At 36.8% G+C, this 22,720-nt stretch overlaps 1 protein-coding gene across 2 annotated transcripts in view; it reads right to left on the bottom strand.

Annotated features, from left to right (window-relative positions):
* Positions 1–5,529: 5,529 nt before the first annotated feature.
* Positions 5,530–22,720, bottom strand: part of LOC102690998 (zinc finger protein 518B) — a 29,118-nt gene continuing 11,927 nt past the window's right edge. For both annotated transcript variants that reach the window (XM_015345034.2, XM_015345035.2), the window contains exons 2-3: positions 15,278–15,359; positions 5,530–14,329 (exon numbers count right to left, since the gene is read on the bottom strand). In XM_015345034.2, coding sequence (XP_015200520.2) covers positions 11,033–14,191 — 3,159 coding nt within the window. In that variant the 5' untranslated portion in view covers positions 14,192–14,329; positions 15,278–15,359 and the 3' untranslated portion in view covers positions 5,530–11,032. The remainder of the gene's footprint in view (positions 14,330–15,277; positions 15,360–22,720) is intronic.

Here is a 22,720-nt window from a genome sequence, read left to right as displayed (position 1 = left end):
TTCATATATCAAGGAAACCAACCATGCCCTCCAACTTTTTAATGATTTCCATTTTCAGGGCCCAGAATGCTATGTTTTCACCATGGACATCACATCTCTCTACACTGTCATTCCCCACAATGACCATCTTACAGCCCTGAAGTACATCCTGGACAAACACACAGTGCTTGATCCACCTACCCACACCCTTGTATGTCTTGCAGAATTGGTACTCACACTTAATGCTTTCTCTTTCAATAACCTTTTTTACCAACAAGTTAGTGGAGTCGCCATGGGACCCAGAATGGGCCCCAGCTATGCCAATATTATTGTTGGCTGGGTAGAAGAACGCTTCTTTGCTTCCTACACTGGCTTTGTCCTGGACCTCTACAAGGAATACATTGATGACTGTGTTGGTGCCACCACATGCTCTAATGACTAGAGTGCTTTCTGCATCATTTCACCAACTTCCACCCATCCAAGCTGTAAACTCAAAGTATTACCCTGGTCCACTTTCTTTGTAACCGTCTTTGTAAATGAAAAGGCTTTATATTTTCATTGACAAAAAGTAACTCCACAGCACTTCGTTGATCCGATCACGTATTTGTTTCCAATCATACAAAGTAAGTTTTGAGAATCTCTGATTCACCGTGCCTTTCACATGCTCATAAACGATATTATTTAGGAACATAAACATATTATGTAAACTGTATATGGCTGGTATTGGTAGCTTAAAGAAAAACTACACACCAGTATTCCATTTCTCCCTAAACATTTTAAGCATCAAAGTCTTACATGTGGTTATTTTGGAAACGTTTTTACGTGCTCCTTCTGACCATATTACGTTTATATACTTTGTGAAAAGTGATCATTTTAACCTTTCTGTGAATATGTTCTTTATCAGAGTAAACAAAAGCATACTTTTAGAATTTGATTAATAGGGAATATAATATGGAATCGCATATCTATAGAAATTAATAACAATATAATTATATTCAAGTACTGTAGCACAAACAGTAGTATAAGACTTTCTATTGATATGTGTGCATGATGGCTTAAGTGACTGAATTATAAGGTTGAGGTTGGATGTTCAAATCCAGCTATTACCATGAGTTTTTCTTTTAACAAATAAACATTTCATTATGGACACTATATTGACATTTTTTATATTTCTAAATTTCACAACATGTTCGTGCTGTATGTACACAGCGGTACCTCAGGGTGTACGGCACAAAGTTTAAAGGAGGCGATACACAAGTGTCTCCTCTTTAGCTGTTCAGTTTATGGAGAAATTTCACCAGAGCCTCACAACATTGTCCAATAATACTCTTCTTGTGTCTATTTTTTAGTTTAGCAGGATTTAAGCTAAAGTATAGTAATATAATTATATCGTTATTAATTTCTTTAGATACGCAATTCCGTATTATATTCCCTATTAATCAAATTCTAAAAATGTCAATATAGTGTAAATAATATTTGCTATTTTAGTTTTTCAAAAAGCCTTTCAAAGGCTTGCAAATTTTTTTTTTTAATTGCCCACTGGATAAATTGTTTGTAAAGAAACCAGTTTTACAGCTCTTAAGTATACTGTGGTTTTGACCACGGGCACTTTTCCTCCCCCTCTTCATTTCAAAGTAGAATAGGCGAACCTTCCAATAAAAAACAGTCCCCCTTCCCCACACGGACAGACTGACAAATGTTTTATTAGAAAAAGAGATTCACAACGCAAAGCTGTGTCAGTCTTCTGTGTAAACAAATCGGTTTGAACATCATGGGTTCTGTTTTTAATAAGCTGCTGAGTAAAGAATAGGAATTTTCCTGCTGTCAGTAGTATTGTGTATATAGTTTTATGTAGAGGTCTTTAAAATGCATTTGGTTTGAAGGCTGTGTTGTATAGAAATCCCTGCGTTACATCATGTATATGGCTGATATTGGTATTTTAAAGAAAAAATACCAGTATTCCACTTTCTCCATAAACATTTTAAGCATCATTTTAAGCCATCATCAAAGTCTTGTGGTTATTTCGAAAACGTTTTAACGTGCTTCTTTGTTCAGAGCACGCTACATTACAAACTCCAAGCGTTTAATTTTGAGCTGAAGACCCTCACACCTGAAGAAGGCTTCACAGCCGAAACGTTGCATTTTCTCTCTTTTCTTTTCAGCATGGAAAAAACCTATTAGTTCTTCCTTTGCAGACTACACTACTTCTTAGTTTTAGATTTGAAACACTTTAATTTTGTAAACTTAACACGCATTCCGTACAGAAATAAAATAATGTCTTCTACAGTTGTTAAGCAGATTAGCAGGTTACTGACAAAATAGCGCACCGTCCAACACTGCCCAGTGATATAACTTTAATATAAACAAGATCTAATACCTGATGCAGTTTTTTACAAAAAAAACTTTTTTTTAATTAATCGAATCCCAGGTGTGAGTTCATAAAGCCAGAATTACGCACTATCCCTAAGTAACACCTGACCATCTGCTGTAAAGCTTTCAGTGCTTTGTTTGTGTATATTCTAATCGCAGTGGGGGCAGGGTGTGTGGGGAAAGGTTTAGGTTGCAATTGAATTGGGGATTTGTATTCTTCACACCTGAAACACCATTGTTTTCTCTGAAAGCATTTTCTTCCCTGTGTAGCTGATCTTTTGCTGCCTGCGCATGCTTTCACAACTCCCTGGGTGAAGTATCATACTTGACTGAGAAAGCTTTAGAGAACTTAACATTTTTATTATTAACAAATTGTAAAAATGATGTTTACATTTGCGTTATTAATTTTTAACTTAAGTGTATGGAGGAGTGTCAGCTGTCAATGAGAGCAGACCCCCCCTTAGGCTGGGCAAATTATTTTTTTTAATTAAGGCGAATGAAAATGAAGGATGTTAAAGTGCTAAAAAATGCACAAATAAAATGTATTTGTAAAAAAAAAATTGTAAAATACAGGTGTAAAAAATACAAAAATGCACATGAGCAAAAAGTTTTAGAAATGGAACAGGTGAAAGGATTTGTAAATATATTTTGTTAAAGCAAGTCAGTTTTTTGCAACACATAAAAAACATTTTTCCAAGAAAGTTTAGCCTTCGTCACTAATGAAACCACTAAATAAAGATAGAAATCTAAAGATTTTTTTTATTCAATGTTGGTAGCAGGATGAACTGTCAGGTTGAGCTAAGTGTATATTTTGGCACAGAGTTGTTCCAAGATGTTAACAGTGAGAACAGGAATTTAGAAATGAATCATTTCAAGAAGAATATTTTCAGAATAATTATAAATCTAGCAGGATAGAGAAAGCACAGAAAATAGGCAGTTAGAGTGATCGGATTAGTATGAAAAGCCATTTAGCAAAGAGGGTGTGAGAAGCAAGACAAACCAATATACTTTAGATCTTTTTCTCTGAACCAGGGACAATCTGTTCATGTTTCTCTATAACAATAATAAAAAAAAACTTTATTTTATATAAAACCTTTAAAAGTTACATCTCGAAGCAATACAGTAGGTGTAAAAACAGTTATAAGGACCACAGATTACAAAGTAAATACATCTACTGTAAGAAAGACAAGCAGTTAGAAGTGCTACCAAAATTAGAAAATGAAGCAGATACAGACGCTATGTCTTCTGAAAAGAGGTTAAATTTAAATGCACTCAGGGTAGGTGACTCTGATATCACTTGGGATACATATTCAGAGCTCTGGGGTGCAGCTAGAGAAGGTCCTGTTACCCACTGGATGTAGATGTTCTCGAGGACAGCTAGAAGACCAGAGTCAAATGGATTGAGGATTTTGAAGTTGACTCGAAACTCGAAACCTGATAGGAAGCCAGTTCAAGGACTTGAAGACAGGCGTAATGTATCCCGATCAGGATTCTGGCTCTCCAATTTTGAACATATTAGAGATTGTTTACTGTGGATTTAATTACCCCAGTACATAGATATTGAAATGAGGATTGCATTTTAGATTTTGTGTAGTTACTAGCATTGAAATTTGTATTGGATGCACATGAATTGAAGGATTGGGCAAACATAGCTGATGCTGATCCACAGAGCCAGCATCTTAAGATGTTTATATTTAGAGGCAATTTGTTTAATTAACTAACTAGGTATGGATACTGATGTGCAAGAGAGGTGGAAAGGCTGTTTCCTTAAGCCAGCACTATAAAATAATTTATCCTCAGTGAGATGCTGCCATATCATAGTGGGTTTCTAACACTGTGTATAGCTCCATCCACACAGTGCCTTTACTTCCATCCATTTTCTAATCTCTTTATCCAGTACAGAGAATTTGGATCCTACACCAGCAACAAACAGATGCAAGGCAGAATACACCCTGGACATAGCACCTGTCCATCACAGGACAGACACAAACACACACACCAGGGCCAGTTTTCCCATAAACCAATTAACCTACCAGTATGTTTTGGAGTGCAAGGGGGAATCATATCACACATATGGAGAAAAACCACAGAACCCAGAAAGAACATGCAAACTCCACACACACAGGATGGCAGGAATTGAACCTAGGGTCCCAGCACTGTAAGGTAGCAATGCTAACCACTTCACCACCATATGAAACAGATGGATATCTTAGTTATCTTTCTAGTTCAGAGGTTCGCATGTATCATTTAATTTTGAGAGCCACTGAGACATTTGGTACTACTGTTGTATTTATGAAAAAAAACATACAAAAAGCATACTAACAAGTGTGCCATCCTATTTCTTAGTTAATACATTTTATTTTTATAAACAGTTAACATGTCCAATTTTTATTGAAATATTATTAATATAAGATTTACAGGTGAGCACCACAGTCCAAAGTGTCAGTGGGTCTCCTGGCAATGTAGAGTGATTGGCATCTGAAGATTGACGTAGGAACATAGCTACGTAGGAACACAGAGAGTGATTTTTAATGACAAAACCGTAGCGACCAAACTTTGGCCAGACATTTTATTGCTTTCTGAAACATCTAAGAAGGTGGTCATACTAGAACTAATGGTTCTCTGGCAAGACTGGATGGAGGAGGCCAGTGAAAGGTAGAGAGCAAAGTATGAAGACCTGGTTAATCAGTGCCATGGGAAGGCGTGCAGAGCACCGGGTGACCCTGTTGAGATGGGCTGCAGAGGATGCATATGGCTATGTATCAAGAGGAGTGATCTGTGGGTGACAATGCCACCTGGACACAAGCCAGGGCTTCATCAACCTTGGCTGGGTCGCCTGGACAAGGGTGCCTGATGTTGAAAGACCTGAAACACCCAGTGACCCAAGGTAACATCACTGATGATGTTTCAAGGTGCATCAGAGAATGTGTTTTAAAAGTAGTGTATGTTAGACACTAGGCACTTATGGATTCACTGTGCCACCTGGCAGTTTTACACAGTAGTGCAGTCCTGCGGCAGGTTATTTGAAAAAATAAAAACGTGTTGAGTTCTACTTTTCGATGTACCTTGCCATGTTCTTTGCTGTACACTGCAAAACACTTCTGGAGTTCACTTCAGCATTTGGAGTGGCTGCATCTGTGTTATCTTGTTTTGGGATTAACCACAAAAACAGTGAGTGAAAAAGAATGCTTTATTAAGGCATAAAAATACAAAAGGTACAGGTGACATGAAAACATATTTTCTTGTCACAAAATAAATTACAATGATAAATAAGAATAAAATAATTGAAATTTCATGTGTTAGATCACAAAGTATTAAATATTAGAACAAAGCAAACCAAAGCTCTTCCAAATGTGGTATGTGGTATAAAATATGTGGTACATAAGTAGAGAAATTCACAGAATTACAAATAATGTCTCGATGGACTCTTCATAAATCAAAAAGCATGCAAGAGAACAAAAACTGAAAACACTGAAATGTAACCAAAAGCAGATGTATAACTGGGCAGACAAACATTAAAATCCTGTATTGCTGTTTTGTTTAATGGGTAATTCAAAAATTACTTACTATAGTGCAGTGGTTCTCAAACTGTGGTACGCGTACCAGGAGTGGTACGCGGAGTGCCCCCAGCTGGTACGCCATATGACCCTGGAACTTTGTTGTGTGTGCTGAAAAATCGGAACGGGTTTTCATATTTTCTATTTTAAGACTTGTCGAATACGCAGCCTACGTACTACAATACAGCGCATGCTAATACTTGAGTGGACACAGAGCTACAATGTAATTCTATACCACTCTATAGGAATGCATGTTACGAACTAAGTGACCAATTGTATTTAAAAAAAAAGTTATCTCCAGTAAATAGAGAGGTAGGAGAATTAACGTGATTTTGGAACAATGCCAATGTTGTAAACACAGGAATGCATAGAAATGTGTGCTAGGAACGCTGGTAATCTTGTGAGCACAGGAAAGCGTGATAGATAACAGAAAAATATTTAAGAACTGTTCTAGGTTAATTTGAGAAAAATACACCGAGCGTCTCTGTGTTTTGCTCCCATGCACATGAAATAAAAACTTCTTTTAACTTCTGAAACGGAAAAGGGGAAAAATGCAAGCTTGCGGATTGCTAAAGCAGGTAAGCCCCACACTATTTTTGAAGAACCTTATTTAGCGTTGGCAAAAGAGCTGACACATATTATGTGTGGAGAAAAGGCTGCTAAACAGCTCAACCTGCTGCCCCCTTGGAAAGACACAGTCACTCATAGAATTATTGAAATGAACAATAATTTGCTCGTTTATGTTAGATACGAGTTTGAGGGTACGTCCCATGAGGACTTTCTGTTCTGTAAACAGGAGAGCACATATTTCAGCTTTTGAATGAATTTATCAAAGAGAATGGCATCGACTGGATAAAATGTGTCGGAGTTTGTACAGACGGTGCTAGAGCAATGACAAGCTGACACAGCGGTGTAGTTGCACGAATTAGAGAGGTTGCTGCAGAAATGAATCGGTACATTGCAACATCCACTGCGAAACCTTTACCGTCAAGAAAATGCCTGAGGATTTAAAATCTGTTAAAGACTCTTTTGTGAATTGTATCAAGGCTCAAAAAATGAATTCACATCTGCTTTGCTCAACTAAACAGGCTCACCCCTCTCACTGAAATGGTGCTTTTTTATTGTTTATTTTTATTTGTTGTTGCTCCTGTTTTTTTCTGTAAAGGGCTTTGAGAAGCCACCTTTAAAGGCGCTATATGAAATCAAGATTATTATTATAATATGTATTATATGTGTGTGTGTGAGTGTGTGCGCACATGCGCGCTCATGTTGGTCATTGAGAATTTCTGGGGTTCCTATGAGAAGATGACTTGTAGGTTGTACTTGGATGCTTTGGTTTGATCAGGGGTGGTACTTGGTCCAAAAAGTTTGAGAACCACTGCTATAGTGTAACCAATGCCTTGGTACACATACACTTGTGAACAAGAGACCAATACATATAATCAAAGTTGATAATACAAATGTGTAATTAAAATGGAGGACATGATGCAAATAAATTATATTTTAGCAAACCAGGCAATTGTTTCTGTAGTTACAGATGTGTGGCTGTTACACATGTCCAGTTAAACAAGATTTGTACCATTTCTCCTCCTTATGTTCAGCTGTATTATACTGTGGGTTTGCAGTGCAAAGAAGACAATGAAGATAACAGCACATGTCAAAATAGTTTAGCTGTTTGCATCGGTGGGCAAACTTCAATGGGATGCATAACACAGGAAAAAAAAACAGAAGCAAAAACATCTGTTACATTTCAGAATATCAACAAAAGAATAAGAAGTATTTCTGAAAATTTATGTTTTATTACAAAATGTAAATATTTATATATTGAGGCTTAGTTATGAAAAGCAATTTTTCATTTGTCTGCCCTTAGAAAAAGCAACACAAATTCTAAAAAACTAAACCTATATGTTAACTAAGTTTATATTTGTAACAGATTCATAGAGCAATTATGTTTTTGTAACTCAACAGATTACAGAGAAATAGTTTTAAAAACAGTACATATCAACAGACTTGAAATATTAGTGTTATACTTGGCTTCATACAGTACACTCAACATTTTAAAATGTCATGTTTTAAAACAAGAACATCTACACAGTACAATACAGGAATGACCAACAATCCCAGAGAGCCACAATCCAGTAGATTTTAGAGATAAGATTTAATTTGTAAATTTCTAAATTGACCAATTAACCCACTTAAGATATTTTCTTCTATTCCATAGTTACACAATTTCAAATAAAGATATCATAACTGTGTAGCTCTTAAGGACTTCAAATGGCCATGCCTGACATAAGTGAAAGTATTAATTTCATAAACTAGAAATCATTACTAAAAAGCAATGTTCTTTTTAAAGCCTTAAGCTTTGTTGTAATTTTCAGGTGGTAAAAAATTAGTTTTATACAAAAATTCACTGACTTATAAACAGAGTATCATATAACATTTTGCTTTTAGCTGTAAAATGTTATATTTAAAATGTATTCACTTATTTATTTGTAAGTGAATTTGTAAGGGAAACAGCACGTCATAAATATACATATACACACATAACACTATGCAGAAAAACTACACAATTACTACCAGAGCTTTTAATTACAAACAGTATCCTCCAAATATATTCATAGCCTCGAGAAAATAGGAACAAAAATATTACGTGACAGAATAAGGTATGGATTGGACTTAAAAAATGTTACAATTGTTATACTGTAATTGTAACAGCATTGTAAAAAGTCTCCTTGACATAACTGAATGCCAGAAAACATTAGAGTCACATTTATTAGCAGATGCAAGTATTGCTTTAAATAAAATTCAATAAATGCAAGTCTACAATAATATTTCTGCTCTTTGGAAGTGCAATGGAAGCTTTTGGAAAGATACAGAAATTGGAACATGGATGTTTTCTCGTTCCAAGCTGGAAACACATGGTAGACATTCAGTAGCAGCATGCTTGGTTTATGCTAGAAATGTAAGACCGCAAACAACGTGATCTTCACAAGCAGAGTATAAATGAATCGACCATTATTCATTATTGTACTTAACCATCCACTTCTTAACTGCTTTATCCAAAACAGAATCACGCGGGAACTGGAGCCTATCCCAGCAAGCAACAATCATAAGGCAGGATACACCTTGGATGGGACATCAGTCCATAGCAGTGCACAGAGACAAACATGCATACACTCACACTAGGGCCAATTTTCCCAGAAGCCCATTAACCTATCAGCATGTTTTGGGACTATGAAATGAAACCAGAACATCCTGAGAAAAACCATGCAAACACAAGGAGAACATGCAAACTCCACACAGTTAGTACCCCAGGAATTGAATCCAAGGTCCCAGCACTGAGAGTCTAACCACTGTGCCGCCATGCCACCACATATAGTACCCATTATTAGGACTTTTAAGGCTACTATTAGAGTGGCAACCCTTCCGGAAAGTGCATGCAAGTGTACCTTGCTACCAAAGGCTCTGGGACAAACAGATCAGGAAGCCTGTGCTGAAGATCTGCAACATGAACAGATATCTTCTATTTATTGTCTCTAATATAGAAACTGTGGTTGGTTAGCAAGCCTCAACCGAAAGGAAACCATAAATAAAAGCAACAAATTTGCCAATATAAATTTGAATCACAATTGGGGTCATTATGGGGTCTCTAATTTTAAGTTGTTGTTTGCAACTATGGGTCCTGGAGCCCTTTTAAGAATGGGAAAATCATGAACTTCGACATTCTGGATATCCTGGTCAAATACCTGGTTCCTTCTGTCATAAAGTTCAAGTTTGGGAAGAACTGGACATTCCAGCATGACAATATTCCAAAGCATACATCTAAACCAACAAAGAAATGGTTAACGGCCCACAAAATAAATGTTCTCTACAAGCCATTTCATCCAAGGGTCTTAAAACAATTGAACACTTGTGGTTAACACTCAAGGAGGCAGCTCAGAAAAAGTAACCAAAGGGTCTGAAGGACTGTAAAAAGTTGGTCTTTAAGTCTTCTTCTTTTGACCTAAGAGTCTTATATTTAAGGAACCCCCTAAGTAGACCCCAAATTAAAATGTTTCCAAATTCTACTCTAATGAAGGTAGATACTTCCTTCTTTTTTAGAACGGACTTTTGGTCCCATGTTCCTATAAATCTCTTTTCCATTAGCTTCCTTTCTCTTTATATACATTATATACGTGTCTTTTAAGCAGTGCTCTCACACAGCTGGAGTCTTCCATCAAACTCCCCTAACCTCAGCCAACCATCCCTTTTTAAATTCCTAGTAAATAGGGGTCTGTTATGTAAGGCTAGAATTCCCACATGAGTTACTCACATACAAAAATGTGCCAATCAGCCCATCTATAATTTTCTTGATTTGCTCATTGGGGATTGAATACATCAGGGGAAGTGGGTAACTGAATTAATTATTCTTTAACTGGATACATTTAAAAGTATAAAGACAGCTGGACTCTGGCCATCCAAGGCTGGAGTGTAGCACCAATGTCATAATGCATGGATGGCAGTCCCATAAATTTTATCATTTATCTATCTACTTTATTTGTTTTCAAAGAATGTGGTTTTGTATAATACTACAATTCAGATATCCTTTACATGAAAGGATATCTGAATGTTATAAAAATCTGGTGAGACAGATCAACACATCTTAGCTAACACATCAGTATGTGCTTACTTATAGGTGTAAAATACTACATAACAAAAACTTAAGTACTACATGTCATTAGGCAACTCTGAATATAAGAAAAGAAATAATCCAATACTAATCAAAGTTCAGAAGAAACATTCTACCTTGTTGCAGAATGTCACCACAGTCTCATATCTCATTTTACCTTTATGCGAGAGATCACACATTTAATGCTTTTTAGGTTTATGTAGTATACCATATTTTTTAAAGATTTACATTTGATTTTTGCTCATGTTTTTAAAGTTGATTTACAAATATAAACATTTTAATTACACAGCAATCTCAAAACAATAGCTATCTCTGTAATGTCACCTTTATTTTAAACATGTACTTTAACAATATTCGACAATACTTTTGGGACTGTTTATTATTTCAAAATTGTGCAATACAAAGAATATTGTTAAAATAATTTGCAATGGCAACTTGAAAATAAGCAGAAGCAAATTTATTTTTTAGTAGGATTCTGAATTGCATTCCAGTCCCTGGTAGCCTCAGTTAAATGTCTCTGTCCATGAGATAACCATTCTTCTTGATTATAAAACATTCTTGCACAAAACCAACACTTAAAGATTCTTGCTGGATAAACTTCAGGGACAAATCCCACAACTTGGTAATTATCCTGGTGAATTTTTTTAAATTTCATTTTTAACATGCGTCTTTCTGTAACTGGACCAGTATGTTCCAATTGTTCAGACTGTTTCTTTATCCTTTTATGCAAATATAAAGAAAACTTAGCTCTTTCACAGAGAACGACCTTGAAAACATTGCCTTTATATCTGTTTACAGTTCGCATAACACTTGTCACTTCAAGAGTATCTACTGCAGGGTGATTGAGAACAACAACAGGTTGGTTGATAGAAGGAAGCTTAATTAACTGGTCATTTCTTAGTGGAGTAAGACAAAGACTGGCATTTGCTTTGGGTTCAACTGTGGAATATTTGCAAATTTTTACTTTGGAAGCCATTCTGCATTTTTTGTTTTTGGGCTTCCGGGATTTCCATTGAGGAAGTTGTGATGAATTGAGCTGTGAGTGTACTTTTAGATTTTCTTCCAAGATTTCATTCTCTGCTTCCGACCTTTTCCGTTTTATTGTAAGATTGGAAAGTTTCCTTTGGGGTAAAGAAGTTTCAGGACATGTCTTTTTTTCTTCCAAACTGGTAAATGGAACTGGTCTAGGAATCAAAGTTTCAAGACAGTCTTCATAGTCCTGGCTGGTATTCAATGTAACTTTTGACTGTAAAGACTGATTTGGATTTAAAATTCTTAGTACAGCACCTTGTGGAATAAACACTGGTGGTGAATCTTCAATTTCTCTACCCTTTCTCCATCTTGTTGTTTGCATTTGATTTTTGCTACCATCTTGATTATGGGCAGGATTTGTGTTTATTTCTCTCAAAGAAGCCCCTGTCTTTGAAGATGTAGACAACTGTGACACCACTGATTGATTGGCTTGAGGGTCATCATCATGCTGCTTTGAGTTAATTTCTGGTTGCACAGGAATTGTCTCATCCACTCGAATTGCTTTAAGAGCTGTGCCTTCATGACTAGGCATAGCATTATCCAAATCTTCATAAATACCCTCAACGTTTGACTTATGTTTTGGAACACTGGGGGAATACAGGCAATTCTCTATATTCTCTTCCATTTCAATACTGGAAGAGTGTATATCTTCTACAGATTCAGTTTGATGATGCAATACCTCTTGTCTTTGACTGTTTTTGTTATTGGAAATCATCATTTTGGGTGAATTTGAGGAGATTGTAAGAGTAGGTGTTTCAACAGCTTCTTTATCTTCAAATGCAATGCACTTTTTAGACATTTCTCTGGAATGTGGATCCTTTATAGTGCTCTTAATTTCTTGAACAGGTTGAGAATTATCTGGGAGGTTTTGTTTCTTGCCACATGTAGTGGACTCTAAACATTCACAATTGGATGCGAAATAAACCGCACAATCATATGTAGGAGTACCTTCATTTGTATTTTTACCATTTGTAATTTGTGCATTGCAGGTCATTGTTTGTGGTTTTTCTGTGATTTCTAACTGTGAATCTGGTAAACTTGCCAAGTCATTTAAAAAAATGTCTTTATGTGTTATGGATTTTGTAAATTCACTGTTGTTCACATCATGGTCTGCTTTGTTGTCATTGTTCCTAATTTTCTTCTGAGAAAGTTTATCCAGTACATCTGGTATATATTTTTTCACTTCATCATGCTTCTCAGAGATTTTCAAATAATTTTTGCATCTATTGCCACAAACACCATTCAGATTTTGACCCCACCTAACACAGTCTGGAAAATCTTCAGTGCCACAACAAAGAGAAAATACTGATGAAATTACAGGCCCCTCTTTATTTTCTAATATTTCATCATTAGATTCAGTCTCTGCATTTTTCTCAGTGTTATTCCTACCAAAAGGCCTAAAATCTAAATGTTCTTTACTTCCTCCTAACACAGATTCGGCTGCACAAGGAATATCTACTGAATTTTCAAAGTTTCTTTGATCTGTTGACAAAAAGGAGTCGGGATCTTCAGACATCCCCTGATTAGGAATGTTTTGAACATTAGGCAAGACTGACAGCTCTGCAGATTCAGAGCTTTTCTTGTCTTTAAATGTATTTGCAACAGCCTTTTGTGGGAATCTTGCTTTAGGCTTTTTGCTTGTTGTTAATGTTTTGGTATTTTCACACTTTGGAAGGAAATTACATGGGAACATTGATGTAACTATCTGTTGTGATCCATCTGCTTCACTGTAGCTACCAACACGGTTTGCCTGGTCCTCTTTTTTGTGGTTTACGTCACTTTCTGAAACATGTTGGGAAATAAATTTCAGCTCAAGCTCCTTTGAGCCATTTACTCTATGTACTTCTACAAGTTCAACAAAACAATTAGGGGGTATAATTAAATCTGGAGGAGCAGCAACCATCAAGGGAATATCAGGATCTATAGGGTCATTAAGTGGAGCTATGAGTTCCACCTGAACATTGGACGGAACACTACGTTTTGGCGTAGAAGACTGTTCTGTAGGGGCACTGTTGACCATTTTGTTGAGAACTCCATCTGTTAAAAAGCCTTTGTTACTAGCAGTAACATTCACAGGTGTTTCACAGGTGTTCACGGTGGAAGGTAGGGCATTTTTTGTAGTTATATTTTGCTGTGCAAAACGTTTAGATTCCACCACTGACCATTTAATAGGCAGTGCATCTCTAATGATCTTTGAATCATTAGGTGGTCCTTTTCTTTTAACAGTCCCATGAACTCTTTGAGTGTGCTTTACAATATAGTCATTCCTAACTGCACCATAGTCACAGAATGAGCATTTATAAGGAAATGTCCCTGTATGCTCTACAAGATGGCGCTGGGATTCACCTTTTGTGTAAGAAATGTGACTGCAGTAAGAACAAGCAAACTTAATTTCTTCATGCTGTAATACATGTTTCTTAAACTGTGTGTGGTCTTTAGATGTATACCGGCATTTGTCACAATGATATTTATCCAGCTTTGTATGTTTTGTTCCAAGGACTTCCTGGAAGTTTTTTTTGGAGATTTTTTCTTCTGGGTTTTCCATATTTGAAAATAACACATTTTGTTCACAAGTTGAATTCATTTTCCATTACTCAGAATACTTCAAAGTACGTTTTTGCCAAACCCATGGCTATACCTTTATGCTCTTTTCTTAAGTTGCTCCTCCATTTATGCAATGTTTGAAACTTTGGACAAAACTTTCATCAGCTGATACACCAGCCTGAATGAGAAAAGAAATTGAAACATTTTTTAGCTGTACCTGTAATTACTTTTTCGTGCAGATTATGCCACTAATAAAACTGACTTTTTTAAATTTGTGGACATTCTCAATGCCCTACTGTTGCTGGTTAACAATCTCAGAATAAAGAGTTACTAACCCAAATCGGGGCAGAAATATTGAAGAAATGAAATGCATCGCAGAGTACCATTGTGTTATAAAACAGCACACTTAAGTGCTATATCAATATGAAAACTATAAAAACAGACAGTGATCACACATTTTAATGTTGAACAGCTATGTAAATGCCATTGCACCTAAAAGGGAAGTAGAACTAGTATGCTGGAACAAATCAAAACCTTGGAAATCATAAGATGGATTAGCAGTGGGGTTCAGCTATGTTTTGCATTGTTTTACCATCTAGAAGCTCCATCTTAAATAACAGAAAGGGTGCAGTAGTAAAATCTGAGGTAACTTAATTTTCTGACTTAAAAAAAACCTGCTACATTGTTGAAAAGAAGTGATAACATGTTTCTCAAATGGATGTTTATGCCTCAATTCAGTGCTCTATTCAATGTGCTCTCTGAAAAATATTACTAATAGTTATCTTCTGCCATTCCAGATCTTTCAATTCACTCCTATCTTAATTTATGCTTTTGTTTATATGGCACATTGCCTGACTTTGACCATCTTCTTTCAAACCACTGCACATTAAAACATTGGGAAAAACATGTTTAGGGTAAATATCACTTTCCCATTTGATGCAGTAATAAATTACTAGAGAAGTTTATTCAAAGTTTGTTAAGGTTATAGCACAGAAAGTTTGGATTTGTAATGATCTTCCCACGGCAAAAGATTCTGAAAAAAATGCATTTACTTTGTTATATCTTTCAGCTGCATTTTCAGTCTTGAATTCATCCTTATGACTTAGTTTTGCATTTGTGTTCCTACCTTTTCAATAGCCATCAATTTATTTCAAAGGGTGACTCATCTGGTTTCTAATCTTGATCCACTGTTGTTCAGTGCACATACCCTGTCGTTAGGAGACAGAAAACACAAACATGTTGCACATTTGTATGCTTATGTTACTAAAAATGCATGCATTACATTGATCATGCACAGTGTGTTAGTCATTCACACCTTTACTGGGCACTTAACCGACATACAGACATACCTACAAATTGGTTCACATTAAATTTGGAAAATAATACTCAAAATAAGCACTCACTGTTTATCACTCAAGTTTTGAATAAAATTATTAATTTAAAAAAACTGTATGAATTATTTGTAGTTCATCAAAAAAGGCATTTAGAAAAAACTGATACCATTGCAAGTCATTGTGGGTTTCAGTGTTCCTTTACATTGTCTCAATCATTTTAGTTGGATTTTTTAATGTCAAAGTCACTCCTCTCTAAGCTCCTCTATAAGCCATTTTGAATTTTATTTGTTATGGATCAGTAAATGCAGTATTTAAGCATTTACAGTAGATGACCCACACTGGGATAATCTGGAAGCAGGTCAAGATAAAATACAAGAATATCATCCAAGTGGTAATACACAATACAGTGTAATGAAATCATCTGAATAAAAATGTTCCAAGGGTTTACCCAACAAGAAGTGTGAGCAGGATAAGAATTTGGTCACTTTTTAACTAGAATCAGCTCTCTCAGCTCTGCCCCCCTTTGACCAAGATAAATAGGAGGAAGGTCATCATAGGGTACAGGGGGAGGGGAGGAATTCTCTCCTTCCTAAGGGTATAATGCAGCAGAGCACATGCAACAATGATGTCTCATCCCCTGTATGGGAACACCCTCAGAGGGTCATGTGCACATTATGTGACACCATGCATAAAACAACATTTGATAACAGGAAACAATGTGATGATGGAAACTAAACACCTAAGTGCAGATCCCACCCATTGTGGGCACACACATTTATAACTGCTTTTGATGTAATCAAGATTCATAACTGTAGGATATAATTTTATTTTGTTTTTTTAATTAGCACACTGATGCTGTGAATTGACTTTCTGTTATCAAAATCAGCCTCACTTGGCCCTGTGAGGCCCTGTGGAGCACCTACTAAATTGGAAATACTGCATAAGATGTTTAGATCATAGTATATAGATTCAGCAAACAGAAGCCCCATGTACAGCGGATAGAATTACACATGAAAATTTTACCAGCTATTTCATGAAACCCCTGTTTGATTTATATTTGCTATTGTCCATCCAGGAAATGTAATGAATGCTTTCAAAAACTGTTGTAGTGCAAACAACCTTTCCTTATTGCAGAACACACTGTTGCTTTACTGAATCACTCGGAGCTGAGCAACCACGCACAGGATCAACAATGTATGCACTAAATAGATTGTGAATTTAAAGCATACATATCACTCCACAAAGCTCTAATGTCAACTGGATCCCTGAAAAATACATAATTTTTAGCAGGATACTGAGTGGTCTTTGGGTCAAGCTCATAACCACAAAGTCAGATGAATTTCAAAGTCAGATGAACATGCAAGAAGCAAATTAAGAAAAGAGGATAGGTTGCTATATTTACTTAACCAGATATAATGCAATCTTGCTTTGAGAAACCAACAATCCAGACCTTTGTAAACATAATTACTGAAGTAACCTTGTTAACTGAGTCATCACGCCCCAATCACACAATTTACTGTTTACAAAGACTGTAAATCTCTGGCCATCACAAAACTGCCCTTTTTAATCCCTTGTACCATCAACAAATCCTATTGCAAATAGAAACATGGCATGTTTTGTACTCAACTATACACTGATTTCCTCTTGCTCTCCCTCACACCTGAAGAAGGCTCAAGAGGTTAAAATGTTGTGTTGTGTTTTACTACGTTTCAGTGTGGAATTATCCTTTGCTGTATGGTTTCCATTGTAAAAAAGCTGATAGCTTTCCATTCATGTATTCCGCAGTATATCTTTTGCATGAAACTTTGAATCTAAACTTTGTTTGGCCCCGTTGCCAAGTTGCATGATGAGATATCAAACAGGTCTTTTTATAAAAATTCTGTGGAGGCATGTTTCATTCATCTATGTAGGCCAGTTTCACGGAGAACAGTGTTAATTCTGTCAATTTAATTTATGACGACAATGTTTGTCAACAATGTCAATGATGACAAGATGCTCATGAAAATCTACAATGATGAAGACTAAATGTCTTTGCACTTTTTAGTAAATTAAGATGATGACACCCATTTGACAACACTTCGGATGAAAATGAATTTCAAACTGTATATTGCAACATGTTAATCACTAAACATTAAAAAGTCGGTATATTTTATAAAAGCAAGATTGCTCAGTTGGACAAAAGTACGCAACCTTCCACCTTCATCATAAATAATTGAATTATTCATACATGTTTTACACATCAAGTCTTTAACTTGGTAACTTAGAGGGTTCTGGTTTTAACGTGCTTGTTCTAACATTATTAAGCTTATATTGTGTACTTCATTAAAAGTTATAATGTTTTATCCTTTTCGAAGAATGTTTAGTAAGAACACCACTTGCTGTTATTGTAAAAAGATAAATGTTGTAGTGATTTAACATCACCTGATAGTTATATGATTATGGAATCGTGTAACTAAGCAGCTAAAATATCACAGGCGGACATTTCAGAAACATTTTGACATTTTTTAAAACTTTTATTGTCCTTGTAGTGGTAATGGACAAAGCACTGCACCCAATGGTTCAAAGGGCGATCAGAGTAATACTTTTGTTTTGTTTCTTATATAGTGAATACATAAAAGTAGTCCACTATTATAGCTTGTTGTTGGCTCTGGCACGGATTTGTGTATCTGGATAAATTAAGTGATGATATTGTGATTAAGATTTTCTTCGCGGAATTCTTTAAGTTAAACAAAGGAGGGAAGAAGGATTATTTTTACAATTGGCACTCCAAGATTCTGACTGATTTAATTCCCCTCATTTAGCTGAAACGGATAAAGAAATCATGCAGTAATTATATGTATTGGAAGGCGCTCCGTTTTATTAACAGAAACTCCGACTCAGTCATGTGTTGTACAGTGTTATAGAAGTGGGTAACGTCATCACCATTAAACAATGTGCTTATCGCGCAAATTCTGCTAAACTAAAAATTAGACACAAGAAGAGTATTATTGGACAATGTTGTGAGGCTCTGGCGGAATTTCTCTCTAAACTGAAGAGTTATAGAGCAGACACGTTGTGTATCGCCTCTTTTTACACTTGTAAGAACATTCCAATGTAAATGTGACATGGAAGATATTATTAACCTTTTAAATCTGAAGCTGTAAACATTACATCACACCTGCATGTCAAGATCACGGTTTCAAAATAAAAAAACATCAAACCTTTGAATGGACGAGAACGTCATGATTGTTTCGCAAGGATGTGAAACGTGACAATTTGTTACAGTTACCAACAGGAGAAAAAAAAGTATTTATTAATTTATTTGTGACAGCTGCAGTGGCTTGCAATGGCTGGATAGTTAACACTTCTCAATTGCTTTGCCAGTCTGTCCATGGGGGGAAGGGGGACTCATACGCTGGCCAAACGTTTAAGGTCAAATTCTTCCACGAGGGGGTACCTTTAAAGTGGAGATGACGGCACCGAACATTTTTGGCGTGCCCTCATTTTAAAGCCCAGGCCAAATATGAAGATAGTACATATAGTTATAATTCAAACTGAATTGAAAACTACACATCCCAGTTAACATGGTGGTGCTCATGATCCTTGTGTTTAACCAACGAAACAGGGCAAAAAATCAGTCACATGACTTTGGGGCGGAGTTTTGAAAGCTTAAATTATCAACAACAAAGCAAAGTTTACATTATAGGCTACCTTAAACAGTCAGTTAAATGACTGTGTATGTCGCTTAAGCCACTTCTATTTGGCTTTTAATTATGTAGGCGGGAAGACACCTCCAACCCCTTCCCTCTGGGTGCCTGACTTGTTACTATCTTTAACCGTTCCTTGACTGAATCGCAGTATGGAGAGACACGTACGAAAAAAAGTTAAAGGGTTAGCAAAACATCAGTATTTACCGCTAGTAATCAGTGTAAATTGAAATCTGAGTCTAAATATATAGTTAAAACATCGACAAACAAAGCAATGTAGGAAATGCACACATTTTCTGCAATAGAAATACACATAGAAAATAAATACTTTCTGACATCTCAAATCAGTTTCAATCAAGGTCTCCAAAATGAACAGGAAAAAGAACATTTTCAGAGAGCAATTGCATTGTGTTAATGAAGAATAAGTTATTAGATTTATGAGCAATCTACTTTCTTATTCGCTTAAACAGTGACATTTCAACTGCAAAAGATTGCACCAGAGACATCATTATCTCTGCTTGTCATAGACGTTCAGGAAAGTGTGAATGAAAGAAGTCATGTCAAGTGCAATAATTCGGTGATCAATAATAACAGTTGTAGGACAAGAAATAAAAGATAGAGAAAACTTTTTTTAGCTTTTTAAGGCTTATACTAAAATCCAGTCTACAAATTAAGGAAAATGGAAATTTAGGACGTTAAAATGCTAGAAGTGTAAATAAATATTAAAATACAAAACACATGAGCAAAACGTTTAAGAAATAAAGCAGGTGTTACTTTGAAATAAGCAAACAGAAAAAGAGCCATGACTAGACAGTGCATAAGAGGGATGCAGGAACACTTGCAAAAGCTTAGATGTACAAAAGAAATCACAGAAAGGTGTGTGTTACAAAAGAACATGCAAACATGAAATAAATATGGCAGAGAGTGACGGGCTGGAATAATCAGGTGCATTTCTGGCAGGGAGAGTATGAAGGTTTGATGAGATAGAGTCAGAATATTAGCACACATAAAAAACAGCAATTCTGTCAGAGAGCCTTATATGAAATAATAAATACAGTGCCTTGCGAAAGTATTCGGCCCCCTTGAACTTTTCAACCTTTTGCCACATTTCAGGCTTCAAACATAAAGATATAAATTTTTTTATTTTATGTGAAGAATCACCAACAAGTGGGACACAATTGTGAAGTGGAACGAAATCTATTGGATTTTTGAAACTTTTTTAACTAATAAAAAAATGAAAAGTGGGGCGTGCAAAATTATTCGGCCCCTTTACTTTCAGTGCAGCAAACTCACTCCAGAAGTTCAGCGAGGATCTCTGAATGATCCAATGTTGTCCTAAATGACTGATGGTGATAAATAGAATCCACCTGTGTGTAATCAAGTCTCTGTATAAATGCACCTGCTCTGTGATAGTCTCAAGGTTCTGTTGAAAGCGCAGAGAGCATCATGAAGACCAAGGAACACACCAGGCAGGTCCGTAATACTGTTGTGGAGAAGTTTAAAGCCGGATTTGGATACAAAAAGATTTCCCAAGCTTCAAACATCCCAAGAAGCACTGTGCAAGCGATCATCTTGAAATGGAAGGAGTATCAGACCACTGCAAATCTACCAAGACCTGGCCGTCCCTCTAAACTTTCAGCTCAGACAAGGAGAAGACTGATCAGAGATGCAGCCAAGAGGCCCATGATCACTCTGGATGAACTGCAGAGAACTACAGCTGAGGTGGGAGAGTCTGTCCATAGGACAACAATCAGTCTTACACTGCACAAATCTGGCCTTTATGGAAGAGTGGCAAGAAGAAAACCATTTCTCAAAGATATCCATAAAAAGTCTCGTCTAAAGTTTGCCACAAGCCACCTGGGAGACACCCCAAACATGTGGAAGAAGGTGCTCTGGTCAGATGAAACCAAAATCGAACTTTTTGGCCACAATGCAAAACTATATGTTTGGCGTAAAAGCAACACAGCTCATCACCCTCAACACACCATCCCCACTGTCAAACATGGTGGTGGCAGCATCATGGTTTGGGCCTGCTTTTCTTCAGCAGGGACAGGGAAGATGGTTTAAATTGAGGGGAAGATGGATGCAGCCAAATACAGGACCATTCTGGATGAAAACCTGTTGGAGTCTGCAAAAGACCTGAAACTGGGACGGAGATTTATCTTCCAACAAGACAATGATCCCAAACATACAGCAAAATCTACAAAGGAATGGTTCACAAATAAACGTATCCAGGTGTTTGAATGGCCAAGTCAAAGTCCAGACCTGAATCCAATCGAGAATCTGTGGAAAGAGCTGAAAACTGCTGTTCACAAACGCTCTCCATCCAACCTCACTGAGCTCGAGCTGTTTTGCAAGGAAGAATGGGCAAGAATTTCAGTCTCTCGATGTGCAAAACTGATAGAGACATACCCCAAGCGACTTGCAGCTGTAATCGCAGCAAAAGGTGGCTCTACAAAGTATTAACGCAAGGGGGCCGAATAATTTTGCACGCCCCACTTTTCATTTTTTTATTAGTTAAAAAAGTTTCAAAAATCCAATAGATTTCGTTCCACTTCACAATTGTGTCCCACTTGTTGGTGATTCTTCACATAAAATAAAAAATTTATATCTTTATGTTTGAAGCCTGAAATGTGGCAAAAGGTTGAAAAGTTCAAGGGGGCCGAATACTTTCGCAAGGCACTGTAAGTTTGGAAAAAGGGTTACTGTATATGTATATAATGTATGTATTTGTTGCATGTAGGCCACAATTCTCCATAGCTATGGAGAAGTAGGATTCTCTCACAATGGCAGGGACTCCAGTTAAGAATACTGGGATTATCTCTGAACTGATTTGTAGTTTTACAGCTGCCGACAGAAGCAGCTTGAGTAAGGTATAAATAACACAATAAATAAAGAATTCCAGTAACTCAAGGTAACACCCATGCAGATGCAGATGCCAGACGAGCGGCATTGGGAGAGCGGGAGTCTGAGACCCCTGTGAAACCTCTATTGGGGAAAAGGGAGAATTCAGGTTGAGGCCTTTAATAGATGTTTAATAGTGGTTAGAACAAATGTAAAGAATGTAGGGTTGTATGATGATGGGATGTGGGCTGGCACATACCCAAGTGTATGACAAAGATACCTTGGATACTGATCTAGGGGCAGACTACACTGGGAAGGTGTGCCAGGCTGTAATTGCCTCACTAGGGGTAAGTTGGAAGTCACATTGCCCCCATCACCCACAGTCTGAAAGACCAACTAAGGAAATATCAACTGAGGGAACACCGTGGGTAGATGCTCTACCTGCAGTCCTGTGCGGTTTGCGGGCTGGAGCAAACGGAACTGTGAGACTGAGCCCATTTGAGATCATCACGGGCAGCCAAAGAAACTCCCTGGATACCTGGCGAGTGGGTGTAGGTGAAGAAGAGATACCCTGCCAGACGTTGCAATCCTGCTGGGAGGGACCATATCAAGTGCCACCAACTACTGATTGTGCCATCTGAGTGACAGGATGAGATCGCTGGATCCGCGCATCGCACTTTCACCGACCCACGGCACCAGAGACTG

Source organism: Lepisosteus oculatus, chromosome 1 (assembly GCF_040954835.1).
Source record: "Lepisosteus oculatus isolate fLepOcu1 chromosome 1, fLepOcu1.hap2, whole genome shotgun sequence".
Taxonomy (NCBI): domain Eukaryota; kingdom Metazoa; phylum Chordata; class Actinopteri; order Semionotiformes; family Lepisosteidae; genus Lepisosteus; species Lepisosteus oculatus.
The sequence above is the reverse complement of the archived record's forward strand: the minus strand, read 5'-3'. Positions and strand labels throughout refer to the sequence as shown.